Genomic DNA, 13,790 nt, shown 5'->3' with positions numbered 1-13,790 from the left:
TTCAGGAGTGGCTGTTGTTGATTGCAGTGGAACTTCCCGCTCTTGATGCAAGCATGGAAACTGGGCCCAGCCTTGGCGACTGGAAACGTGGTTGTGATGAAGGTGGCTGAGCAGACTCCACTCACTGCCCTCTATGTGGCCAACTTGATTAAGGAGGTGCGTGGCTTGCGTCCATCATGACCTCTATAGGCCTTTGTAGAGGCTTGCTCTATTGGAGTGCTGATGAGGGGCCCCGTAGTGGGACGGGTATTTGTAGAGAAGGGAGTGAACCCCCCTCATCCCTGCTCATCACACTTCAGCGGAAGTGACCCGCACCACGTCTCTTCTACATTGGGTTTCATTGCAAGACCCCTCTGAAGAATGAAAACCATTCTAAGTGAGTGCCATGGGTGCAGGGGCAAAGGGCACAGGGAATCCCACAAAATAGGCTCCTTGCACCATTTGGAATTCCTGAGCAGTACCTGGTAAGACTGCTCACCTGTGTGCTGGGCAGACTGCCTCAGCTTCTGGGAGGGGATGTGTATTCCTCTGTCCAGACCCTTTGGAGCGGGAGAACGACTCCCAGTGTCCCTGGTGTTTGCCTACAGGCCGGCTTTCCTCCTGGCGTGGTCAACATCATACCTGGATTTGGCCCCACGGCTGGGGCCGCCATTGCCTCCCATGAGGATGTGGACAAAGTGGCCTTCACAGGCTCCACTGAGGTAAGGCATCCTAGGACTTCAAGCTTGTGGTATGTTTGGCTCAAACTCCCCCAGTCCTCAAAGGATGATGCGTTCAAGACTAGCTTCTGGGGGACTTTCCTGGAGGTCCAGTGGTTAGGACTCGGCGCTTTCACCGCTGTGGCCCAGGTTCAGCCCCTGGTTGGGGAACTAAGATCCTGCAAGCCGTCCAGCGCAGCTAAAATAAAGTAAAATAAGATTAGCCTCTGGGTACTGCATGAGGGTCTGCCCCAGGACTGCCTTTGAGTAGCTCAAGTGAGGGGCCCCATGTGTGCCAGCAGGGACCATCAGGGTGGAGCCCTTTGTGGATTGGTTGACACTCCAGCTGCTGTAGGGGGGTGGCCTGGCATCCCATGTGGGATAAAGAGGCCAGGACTGTCTAGACTTTATAAAGCCCAGAGCTGACTGCCTGCCCAAGGTCAAAGCACCTTGGCTGTGTCAGACTCTTTGACTGGCACTGCCCTGGCGATTAAAGAGAATGGGCTTTAGGGAGACATGAGTTCAAATCCCAGCCTTGTCATTATGACATGAGGCAATTCACTGAGTGTGTTTGGGGGCTCCATTCATTGTGTTTAAAACGAGGATGGCAGTATCTATGCAGTACAGACAGTGGGTGTGGTGTAGTGGGGAAGATAATGCGCTTTGGAGTCAAACTAACTGTTTCAGCAGCACTTACTTAGCTATGCGACCTTAGGCAGGTCAGCCTCCTGAAGCCTCCTTTTCCCCACCTGTAAAATAGGGATAATAACTGTGCCCACCTCCCGGGGTTGGCCTGAGTGAGATAAAGCTTATGATGTATTCAGCGAAAGTCTAGCCCAGAGTAAGTGCTCAGTGAGTGAATGAATGAATGAATGAGTGAGTGCTGCTCTGTGCCAGGCCCCGGAGAGACAAAGACATATGAGATGCCTGGGGATTCCTTAAACATAATCACCTTGAAAGCAGGGACAAAATTCCTTTTTCCTATCCTTGAATTCTTGGAAGGCTTCATTGCATGACTTTAGAGAAGGCATGCTGAATAGTGTAATAAAGGTGATCTTTAAAATGATCCCCGAGGTAAAGACACCTTCAGACATTCAGTCTGTACGCAGAGATGGTGGTTGCGGGAGGGCAGAGCTGTGGCCTAGATGACTTAGTCCAGGCTCTTTCTTGGCTTAGTCACCACCTAAATTAGTGCCTCAAGGGGATGTTGAGAATCTTGCAGATGGGATGGTTTCTTTCTTTCTTTTTTCTTTTTTAAATTAATTAATTTATTTTTGGCTGTGTTGGGTCTTCGTTGCTGTGCGCGGGCTTTCTCTAGTTGCAGCGAGCAGGGGCTACTCTTCGTTGCAGTGTGCGGGCTTCTTATTCCCGTGGCTTCTCTTGTTGCGGAGCACGGGCTCTAGGCGCGGGCTTCAGTAGTTGTGGCACATGGGCTTAGTTGCTCCGCGGCATGTGGGATCTTCCTGGACCAGGGCTCGTCCCCTTGTCCCCTGCACCGGCAGACAGATTCTTAACCACTGCACCACCAGGGAAGTCAGACGGGATGGTTTCTTGACTGCGGTATGTGTGTTCATTCAACAGATAAGCACAGGGGTGTCTTTGTGCCAGGCTCTTGGAATATGGAGGTGAGAAGCACCCCATCCTTGCCCTGTGCTAGGAGATACCATTTACAACACTGTAAGAATGAGGCAGGATAGCAGGTCTGAACTGGTGCTGGATGCAGTTTGCCCAAATGTGAATTCTGATTCCACATTTACTGTGTGACTTTGGGCAAGTGACTTGACCACTCTGAGCTATAGCTCCCACATTTCTATATCAGGGAAAGAGTCGGCCCTCCCTCTGAGGCTGTTGTGAGGGTTGAACTTAATGCACACAGAACACTTAGCACAGTGTCCGGTATGTAGGTGGTGCTGAGTGTGTAGAAGCCACACAGCTATGACCCTGCTCATGTCGTTACTGTCATGGTCATCCTAGGAGCTCAGAGGATGGCGCAGTGATGGTAAGTGAATGGCCAGATTTGGTGAAATTCTCCAGGTCTCTTGTAGTCCAGCTGCTCCCTCAGGTTGTGGGGGCTTCTGTTCTGTGTGTCTGAGAACATTTGGTTTTGTTTTCCTCCGCTGAGTTTGTTTCTGTTCCTGCTTCCCTATAGGTTGGCCACCTAATCCAGACTGCTGCGGGGAACAGTAACCTCAAGAGAGTGACCCTGGAGCTAGGAGGAAAGAGTCCCAATATCATCATGTCAGATGCTGACAGTAAGTTTTCAGGGGGGAGGTCTGATATCAACCTGCCGCTAGCTCTGTATTCTGTGGTCCCACTCAGTTCCGCAATCCTCAGCATCCCTCGGGATTGGTTTCTGCCCCCAGGGCCTCAGGATGAAAGTAACACTCCTCAGCATGGCCCTCTGGCCTACACGATGTGGCCTCTCCCCCAGCCTTTCTCCTCTCTGCTCCCTGTAATCCAGCCAGGCTGAGCTACTCACTTGCACAAGCATGCAGCATGCTTTCAGATTAGACTACTTTTCCTCCATCACATCCTTTTTCCTGGTCCTGCTGAGGTGCTCCCAGATTCGTCCTCCTTGAGGGAGTCTTCCCTGATAGCCATAGGCCAGCTGCTTTGGCCCTCCAGCCGCCCTTGGCTCCACTACCACAGTGGGTGATGACCACTCCCCTTCGTGTCTATCTGCCACTTGGTCCCCACACCCAGAGACGGGAGCAAGCGGCCCTGCCTTGTTCCCACACACAGTCCGGCACCCGGCAGGCACGAACGCTGCTGGCAGTGTTAACGGGTTAAGGGTGGCAGCCACTGGGGCCAGGCTCCTCCTTATCCTCTTCTCATGGTTGCCTTCTGCCTCCGCAGTGGACTGGGCTGTGGAGCAGGCCCACTTCGCCCTGTTCTTCAACCAGGGCCAGTGCTGCTGTGCAGGCTCCCGGACCTTTGTGCAGGAGGACATCTACGCCGAGTTTGTGGAGCGGAGTGTTGCCCGGGCCAGGTCTCGTGTGGTCGGGAACCCCTTTGACAGCCAGACTGAGCAGGGGCCGCAGGTAAGCCCGGTGGTTGCACGCAGGTCTCGGTGTCCAGAGCCACCGTGGAGAAGCGGAAAGGGCCTTGGACTCTGAATCCGGCAGGCCTGGCTTCAAGTCTCAGCTCTGCCAGGTACCAGCTGTGTGCCCTTGGGAAGCCACATCTCTCTCTGAGCCACCCTTCTCTCATCCATAAAGCCTGCCCTTCGTCACTCACAGAGTGGCCGTGAAGTGGAAATTAATAATGGAAAGCCCTTTGTAAATTACATGCACATAATAAATATGAGGAATGGCTGTGAGAAAGGGAATGCATGTTTCCTGGACCTTGGCCATCCATATAAATGCATCTACCAGAAAGACGCAAACATACCTGTTGTTAATCGCAGTCACGTCTGGGAGGAGGGCGGAGGGCCGAGGGCCGTTGTAGCAGAAGGACTTCATTTCACTTTATACTCTTCTGAGCTGTTTGATTTAAAATTTAAAAAAAAAATTTTTTTTTTTTTACAATGAGCATGTATTCATTTTAACTAATAAAAATATAGTCAATTATAACAGAAGGAAACACAGTGCCTCACCCCACCACATCCTGATCCTTTTTCCAGCATTGGCCTTAGACCCAGCCTGTCTTGGGCTCACTCTCCATAGGGCCCTGTGCTGGCCTCCTCCAGCCTCCTCCTCCCAGGGATGAGGAATCCACTGGGTCAGGGATGCTTCCTCCCACAAATCCCTTGCACGTGGCCCTAAGCCCACTTCTGGGGCCAACGGGGGCCTCTCTGCAGGCTTCATTGTCCTGGGGACGTCTGCGTTCCTTGTGTCTACTCCCCAGGCTCCAGTGCTGGCCAAGGCAGCCTTTTTTTTTTAATTAATAGATTCTATTCTTTTAGAAAAATGAGCAGAAAGTACAGAGTTCCCATATATCCCCTAACCTCCCCATCCCCTAGTTTCTCCTATTAATATCTTGCATTGGTGTGATACATTTGTTATAATTTGATGAGCCAATATTGAATATTATAATTAAATGAAGCCTGTAGTTTACATTAGAGTTCACTCCTGGTGTTTTACATTCTGTGGGTTTTGACAAATGAATCAAGACATGTACCCATGATTACGGTATCACACAGAATAGTTTCAGTGTCCTAAAGATCTCCTGTGCTCCACCAGTTCATTCCTCCCACCCCAACCCTTGCAACCACTGATCTTTGTACTGTCTCTATAGTTTTGTCTTTTCCAGAATGTCATATAGTTGGAATCATATAGTCTGTAGCCTTTTCAGATTAGGCTTCTTCCTCTTTTCTTTCTTTTTCCCCCAGATTGCCTTCCTTTACTTAGAAGTGTACATTTAAGTTTCCTCTATGTCTTTTTGTGACTTGATGGCTCATTACTTTTCATGGCTGAATAATATGCTACTGAATGGACAGGCCACATTTTCTTTATCCATTCATCTGTTGATAGACCCTTGGGTTGTTTCTACTTTTTAGCTATTGTGAATAGTGCTGCTGTGAATCCCAACGTCTTTTTTTCTCTCATTTTTCTTTGTGGTTTGTGGCTATATAATTATTAAGGTAATACAAATTTGTATTAAAAACTTCATAAAAAAGAGTTTAAAGTAAAAAATAAGATCCCCTTGTCCCCTTCATGTCCATTCCTCATAGGTAACCACATACACACAGAGTTACATTTTGGCATGTTTGTTTTAGCAAAAGTAGGGTCATATAAATATATATCATCCTACAAGCTTCCCCCCTCTTTACAGAAAATCTTAGGCTGTCGTTCTGTGTCTGTCAGTGGACAGGTCTGTTGTTAATGATGCCAATATATGGGTGTGCCATATTAACCAGCTCCTCTACTGATACATACTTGGGATTGTTTCCACTTTTTGCTTCTGTAAGATGTTCCCCAGTGACTATCCTTGTTCAGGTCCCTTTGTCACATGTAGAATAAATTCCTAGAAGATAAATAGCTGGGTCAGAGGATATGAAATCTAATTTTTTGTCTGATATTAATAAGCCATTTGCCCAAAGAGCTGTACCAGCTTACAGTCCTTTCTCTTTTTTTTTTTAAATAGAGGTGTAATTGACCTATAATGTTGTATCAGTCCTTCTAATAATGTATGAATATTACAGAGTATGCAACATACCCTTGGCATCAATGTATTTTCTTACTATTTAAAATTTTTAGTAATCTCATACTTGAAAAACAAAAACAGTAGGCTTGATATTCATTTTGATATTCATTTCTTTGAGGGCTAATGAGTTTGATGGAATCTATTCTTATGTTTTTGGCCTTGCTTATGCATGATCTGGCCCATTTCCCAGTTGGCTTCTTGCCTGTGTGGTTCTAAGCCTGAAGCTGGGAGAGGTATGGCTGTAGCATCTCTGTAACTCTGGGCTCCTTCTCCCTCAGGTGGATGAAACTCAGTTTAAGAAGATCCTTGGCTACATCAAATCTGGGAAGGAGGAGGGGGCGAAGCTGCTGTGTGGTGGAGGGACGGCTGCTGACCGTGGCTACTTCATCCAGCCCACCGTGTTTGGAGACGTGCAGGATGGCATGACCATCGCAAAGGAGGAGGTTAGTATGGGTCCAGCGCTCGAGGGACTATTCCTAGGAGGAGAAGCAGACAGTTGAGTCCAGCATCTTGACCCAGGACCCATCCGCTGGCCTTGGGCCAAATCCTGGCTCTATGCATAAGACAAATGATTTGCAATTCACTTCTGATCTTGTGCCTCTCCTCTTCAGCCTCTTATGGCTGCCAGTGGTTGGGGAGAACGTCTGAATTCCCCAGCAGAGCCTACAGGTCCTTTGTGTTCTGGTCCCTGCGAGCTGTGAGTTAAGGAATGACTCTTCCCGGCCCTTCTCATGGCCTTCATGTAAGCAGACACTGGACTAGATCAAAGGGCTGACTTCCCCACATGGCGAGAGTCCCTTGATCTTCTCTCCCCCTTGGCACTGATTACGAATGTAGGCCAGCAGCTCCATCTCATTCATTCGTTCATGTCACAAATTTTTTTTTTAACATCTTTATTGGAGTCTAATTGCTTTACAATGGTGTGTTAGTTTCTGCTTTATAACAAAGTGAATCAGCTATACGTATACATATATCCCCATATCCCTTCCCACAAGTAATTTTTGAATTCCTACTATGTGCAAGGTGCTCTACAGACACTGGAGATCCAGGGGTATCCGACATGTGTACTCTGCCCTTGTGGATTCAGACTCACTCCACTTCCCCCAGCAGGATGAAGCCCTTTAGCGGCCCTATGCAGGGAAAACATTATACTGCCACCCCCTTTCATGGATAATTCAAAATAAAATAATATTAAAATGCAAAATCAGGGTAAGAGAGTACAACAGAGTTCTGCCTCTTTTCCCATCATGACTACTTTGATGCTATTTTTTTTTTTTAAATCTTGATGGAAATGGAAAATATCCATTTTCTAGAAGGGCAGGGGCTGCCTTTGCTTTGCTAGTGCCCAAAGTGCAAGATGCCCCGTCTCGCAGTCCTCGCTCCAACCATGATGGGCTCCTGGCGGTCTTCTCGCACCTCCGTCTTGATACTCTCCACCCAGTCCTAGAATCAGTCATTTCTTCAAGAAGTCCTAGCTCCTTTAGTGGAGAGTGGGATGTTGTAAGAATGGGTGCTGCGTGTGCCTGTGTCTGGAACTCCATTTCCCTCCTCCCTGCTCCTCACCCTCACTCTGGTTTGGCCAGTTTCTGCTTGTGTGGTGTCACAGCTTGACTATCACCTCTCGAGGCCTTCCCTGATCCCCTGCCTCCCACCACTCAGGCCAGGTAGCTCCTCTGGGCTCCCACCACTTGTCACGGTCACATGCCAGTCACTTGATTTCATCAGGATCTGTTCCCCGGGGTCTCTCCCCTGATGATAGGGCTGAGAGCAGCCACACCCCAACTGCAACAAGCACACCTAGCTCCCATGTTTTGGTTTCTAAAGCCCACTAAAGCCAACTAAAAGGAACCAGGATGCCTTGAAGAAATGGCTCAGAAATAGGGCAGGGAAAGTATAAGATAAACTCAGAACATCTTGAGATCAGACACCCTATTTTTTTCATAGCTTTTTCTTCAGCATCTAGTGTGTGCCTTGCTGAATGACTGACTGAAATTCTTTGAAACTAAATCTCCATGTTACCTGTCAGTGCAAGCCCCAACCTCACAGGACTGTTTAGAAATAAGATAAGGTATGTAAGGTCCGTGGCACACAGAAGGTATCCAGTCCCCTTAGCTTCCTTCCCTTTGTATTCCAGTGAGTGTGGGAGCTGTCTTCTCCCTCTGGAACTGTTAGGGTGTGTCTGGGGGCTTGTTACCACATCTGGAATCATATGCTCAGCGCTGTGGAAAGCTGGGTAACAGGTGGTTCCGTGTCTGCCCCACCCACCCATTGTGCTCTCCAACCCCAGATCTTTGGGCCAGTGATGCAGATTCTGAAGTTCAAGACCATAGAGGAAGTCGTTGAGAGAGCCAACAATTCCAAGTATGGGCTGGCTGCAGCTGTCTTCACAAAGGACTTGGACAAGGCCAATTATCTGTCCCAAGCCCTCCAGGCTGGCACCGTGTGGTAAGTGCCTCCCAGCAGCCTCACGCAACCCAGGTAGAGATCCCCAAGCCAGGGTCTTTTGGAATCCACTACTCACATCCCAGAATTGGGGTGCCGGGCTTATGTCCTCCTGGGTCAGGGTGTGGTATAGCAGATAGGGATGTCCTTCCCCCTCTCCTCCAGATTAAACTTCCCTCCAGTGCATATGCCCGTGCAGCTGTTCTTGGGCAAGCAGATGGATGACTGGGGTTCCTTACCAAGCTGTAACAAGAGCAGGAGACCAGAGCTGAGGGCCCACATCTATGTAAACACTGGTCTTAAAAGCTTAGCACCTATGGCACACCCACTAGGATGGCTGTAATTTATTTATTTTTAATTTTAAAGAAATTATTTTATTTTTGGCTGTGTTGGGTCTTCGTCGCTGCATGTGGGCTTTTCTCCGGTTGCGGCGAGTGGGGGCTACTCTTTGTTGTGGTGCGCGGGCTTCTGATTGCGGTGGCTTCTCTTGTTGTGAAGCACGGGCTCTAGGCATGCGGGCTTCAGTAGTTGTGGCTCGCGGGCTCTAGAGCTCAGGCTCAGTAGTTGTGGCGCACGGGCTTAGTTGCTCTGCAGCATGTGGGATCTTCCTGGATCAGGGCTTGACGCCGTGTCTCCTGCACTGGCAGGCGGATTCTTAACCACTGCGCCACCAGGGAAGCCCCGATGGCTGTAATTTAAAAAACAGAAAATACCAGGTGTTGGTTAGGATGTGGAGAAACTGGAACCCTTACACGTTGCTGGTGGGAATGTAAAATGTTGCAGCCACTAGAAAAGTCTGGCAGTTCTCAATAAGTTAAACATAGAATTATCATAGGACCCAGCAATTCCACTCCTGGGTACATACCCAAGAGAAAAAAAAAAAATCCACACAAAAAAGTGTATCTGAATGTTCACAGATTATTCACAATAGTCAAAAGGTGGAAACAACCTAAATGTCCATCAACTGATGAATGGATACACAAAATGTGGTTTATCTGTGCAATGGAATATTCAGCCATAAAAAGGAATGAAGTACTGATAACCTGCTACAACATGGAAAACATAATACTAAATGAGATAAGCCAGATACAGAAGGTCACATATTATACGATTCCATTATATGACATGTCCAGAATAGGCAAATCCATAGAGAGAGAAAGTAGATTAGGGGCTGCCAGAGGCTGGAGGAGGGGGGAAATGGGGAGTAACTGCTTATTGGGTATAGGGTTTCTTTCTGGGGTGATAAATGTTCTGGAATTATATAGAGATGATGGTTGCACAACATTGTGAATATATTATAAAGCACTGAATATACTATAAAGCACTGAATATACTATAAAGCACCTTTAAAGTGGTGAGTTTTAAATTCAGTTAAAGTTTAATAATTTTAAAAAATTGCCCCCAAAAGCTTAATACCCAATTAGCAAAAATGATTCATTAAAATGGGAAGCTAGCATGTGCTGCACCCTGTTATTGACATCCATGTGTGCCCACATCATGAGGGATGAGATGACTTACGGCTTTATTTCAGGCGGCCTGCTTTTGACTTCTATATAGCTAGCTATTAGTAGGGTTTTACCCATCCATTTTTCTCAATAAAATTTTAGAACAATACAGGAGGTCCGAGGGGTATGATACTTATCCTCCACCCCAAGAGTTACTTCTGAAATCTCATCTTAAATTATAGGGTCAACTGCTATGATGTGTTTGGGGCCCAGTCACCGTTTGGTGGCTACAAGCTGTCTGGGAGCGGCCGGGAGCTGGGAGAGTATGGGCTGCAGGCATACACTGAAGTGAAAACTGTGAGTATGGGCACCTTCTCAACCCTCTCCCTCATGCTGGGGTCCATCAGTATTGACTGCTAGTTTCTTGTTTTAAGCCATGGAAGCTACCAAAGAGGGTAAAGACCCAGTCTCTGCTGTGTCTCATGAGGAATAAGTAGGAACTTGACCACCACTATGCCTACACAGTCCTTTGCTGGGCTTTGTTATACACTGAGTTCTGTAAAACCTGAGAGGAGGCAAAGATCCCAGTGGGCTGAAGCAGCGAGGAAAAACTTCTAATAAGAATCAAGCTACGAGGCATTAGATATCAAGGGGCATATCCTTTGCATCTGCAATCCTGAAGAACTAATCAGAAATAGAAAGAAAGCTTTATTTCCATAAATAGCCATCACAGCATTCTCCAACAGGGAAAAATCAGATGTAACCTAAATGCCCAATAAATTATGGAATATTAAGTAGCTGTTAAAGTATTTTTGTAGAATATTTGGTATAAAAAATGCTTATCCTTTAAAGTAAAAAAGCAGGATACAAAGTGATATATGGAGTATAAGCCCAACTTTAAAACTGTATTTGCTCATATATAGATACTCAGATATCTTTATCAATATGAAAAATGACAGGAAAGAAAGATACTAAAGTAAAAATGATTTTCTGTCTACAATGAATACTAATTATAATTTAACCAGGAAACATACTCACAAATGATATTTTAAGAAAAGAGAAATGGGCACAGGGCAAGCAAACCAGCCTGGGGGTGGGGGGCGGCGATGGGAGCAGGATGAGAAAGGGGGAACAGAGTAAACAGCGGTCTTCATTCAGTATATACTATATAGTATGAAACTCTAATAAGATACAACGTAAGTTCTCAAGAAGATCACTGGAATAAAGTAAACATGTTTACTTGTTTATTGAAATGTTTCCATTATATACAAGAGGTGAGACCCAGATTTGATATTGACATTGAGATGTCATGAGCCTATAACTCTTCATCAAAACAATAGTTACGAAGGAGATTACTTAGGTATGGAGTGAGGGAGGAGGGAGGCCTAGGACTGAGCCCCAAGGAACTGCAGTATTTAAGGATTGACTGGAGGGCAGTGGAAGAGCCTGAAAAGGAGAGGCTTGAGTTGAGGTGATTTGTGGAGGAATCCAACTGTAAGCTGCGAATGCTGGAGCCCTCAGGAAATGAGATGTTGGGGAGAACTCGAGAAGGCTTTTGAAGAAATGACAGGACTTGATGGCTTAGGAGGGTTAGAGGATGTGGGTGAAGGGGGCAAAGCTGATTCAGCCCAGTATCCACACTGTGCTTGGTGCTCATGATAAAGAGTCCTGTTAAAAAAAAAAAAAAAAAAAAAAAAAAAAGTCCTGTATTTTGAGCTTTAGGAACTTGAATGATAACACTAACAAAAATAGGGGTTTAAAAAAAATAGGGATTTTTGTTAGTGTTATCTTTCACTAACAAAAATGACCGTTGCATGCTAAAGGTCTCAGAAGTCAAGTTTGCAAGGGGGACTGATGAGAAAATTTCTTTTTATTTTTACTGAAAGTTTACTTTGTGCCAGAATCTGCGCTAGACTGTCTTATGTATGTTACATCATTTAATGCTCACAACAACCCCATGAAGGAGATACTGCTGTTACCCCGTTTTACAGATGAGGGGATGAGTCACACAGAGGTGAAGCACTTGCCCAGTAGTGGGGAAAGATGGGATTCAACCCCATACCCATCTGAGTCTGGAACCTTCCCCCTAACACACTGAGACACCTGTGAGCTTGAGCACATTATCTTTTCCTGGCTCTGATACTTGTGGAGGAACATATGGATCTCGGTCAGGGTCTCTCAGCCTTGGAACTGTGGACACTTGGGGTTGGGTAATTCTTTGTGGTGGGGCTGTCATGTGCAGCGTAGGATGTTGAGCAGCATCCCTGACTTTTGCCCATTAGATGCCTGTAGCAACCCTCGCCCCAACTGGGACAATCAGAAATGTCTCCAGACATTGCCCATTGTTCTCTGTGGGGCACAGCTGCCCCTGGTTGAGAATGACTAGGTCAAGGGGAGGCAGAGTGTGATCTCATGCAGAACACAGCCCTAGCGGTTGCTGGGATTGGCCACTGGCCATCAAGATGTTAGAAGTCAGGAAAGCCCTTCTGTTTATAGCTCAGGCAGCACCCAGCTGAGGGGGCCTGCAGACCAAAGGGAAGCATGAAGATTTAACAGCTTCTCTGCACCCCTCTTACAGGTCACAGTCAAAGTTCCTCAGAAGAACTCATAAAGAACCATGCTGGCTTTACTCATCCAGTGATGGAAAGTTCAAGGAGATAAGCAACAAAACCAAGAAAAATGGCCATTGCATGCTAAAGGTCTCAAAAGAGAAATTCTGCCAGAAAAATCTCTTGGATCAAGAAAGTTCCAGAATTTGAATCAATAAATAGGGTGGATGTGGGGCAAAGGGTATATGGAAAGCCTTTTAAACTGCAACAATACTACTAGCTTTCAGGGTGATTTTTCAAAGATAGATTCAAGTATCTCATCCTGTCCATCTGAAACACTTCTGTAACTTGCCTTAATGGGGGAAGAAAAAGCCATTGTTTACCATGGTTCCATCTTTGAAGCAGCAACTAGCACCTTGCTTTGTATTCTGGACTAAAACTCATTAAAAACAGTGCTGCTCTTCACTTTTTAGGTACCTCTTCCTCCATCTCAACCCAAGGAGATGCCGTCACATAGATATGTTGTCCCCTCTGTGTGTATGTCACATTGTAAACAACTGTCACCCATCCCCTACTGTGGATAAATAGCCTTTGTTTCCTGCACGTAGTTAACAGATGTTTCCGGCCTGCCCATGTGTGGTGGGCTCTGTACGACACACTGAGGACGACACCTACACAAGACTCCCAGCCTCTGCCCTCAGAGAGAGGGAGGTAAACCAGGAAACACACACGTGACACCCAAGGTTGGTTCTCAGTGTTTTAAGTTCAAAAACTTGGTCAGAACAAATGAGACAGATTCCTGCTGGACCAGTTTCATAAGAGATTAATTTGAAAACCAGATGTCAGCTTACTCACTTTAAGTGAGGTCTGTATTTCCAATAGCCGGACCTTTTGAATCTTGTATCAAGAACAGTGCCTTACTTTAGTCAAGGGACCTGGCAAATTAGTAATCAGTATTATTAATAAATTAGGAATCAGAAGATTCCTTAGTGAGCAAAAAGAATTGAATCACAGTAATAGTTTTTGGGTCACAGATTCCTTAAGAATTTGAGGGAAAGTTTGTTCCTTTCCTGAGAAAAAAACACCTGTATAATATTTGCAGACAGTGTCAGGGAGTGATGGAGCTCACTGGTTGACCCCTGGCTTTATTTCACTGAGGCTAAGCCACATCTTGATAGGCGATCCCTATTCCACTAGAGACTAATTGGACTTCTTTGAATAGCACTTCACAATTTTTGTCATATGTGCATATACCTGTACTATCATTTACTTTTTTCTTTAAATTGACTCTTATTTAGATAAAAATTTTGAAAAATACCTTACTGCAATACCTAAAAAGAATAGCATTTAACTGCCATAAATAGTTATAAAAGACGAAACAATGTTACTAAATTTAAAATAATGAAATACAAGTAAAGCTAATCTTTTAGATTATATATATATATGTATACAAATTAATCATTCTATAGCTGAAATAGGTGTACCTCATTGAGACAAGGATTCTGTGACCA

At 45.9% G+C, this 13,790-nt stretch overlaps 1 protein-coding gene across 2 annotated transcripts in view; it reads left to right on the top strand.

The window, feature by feature from the left end:
- Positions 1 to 12,882, top strand: part of ALDH2 (aldehyde dehydrogenase 2 family member) — a 29,548-nt gene extending 16,666 nt beyond the window's left edge. The window contains exons 6-13 of one of the 2 annotated variants that reach the window (XM_082641396.1): positions 28 to 156; positions 588 to 701; positions 2,848 to 2,950; positions 3,555 to 3,739; positions 6,122 to 6,286; positions 8,131 to 8,288; positions 9,973 to 10,087; positions 12,309 to 12,882. In XM_082641396.1, the coding sequence (XP_082497522.1) occupies positions 28 to 156; positions 588 to 701; positions 2,848 to 2,950; positions 3,555 to 3,739; positions 6,122 to 6,286; positions 8,131 to 8,288; positions 9,973 to 10,087; positions 12,309 to 12,341 (1,002 nt within the window). In that variant the 3' untranslated portion in view covers positions 12,342 to 12,882. Of the gene's footprint in view, positions 1 to 27; positions 157 to 587; positions 702 to 2,847; positions 2,951 to 3,554; positions 3,740 to 6,121; positions 6,287 to 8,130; positions 8,289 to 9,972; positions 10,166 to 12,308 lie in introns of those variants that run through there. The other variant, XM_082641395.1, reaches the window with a different exon arrangement.
- The last annotated feature ends 908 nt before the right edge of the window (positions 12,883 to 13,790 follow it).

This window comes from Mesoplodon mirus, assembly GCF_964341445.2.
Source record: "Mesoplodon mirus genome assembly, chromosome: 13".
NCBI classification, from domain to species: Eukaryota; Metazoa; Chordata; class Mammalia; order Artiodactyla; family Ziphiidae; genus Mesoplodon; species Mesoplodon mirus.
The sequence above is the reverse complement of the archived record's forward strand: the minus strand, read 5'-3'. Positions and strand labels throughout refer to the sequence as shown.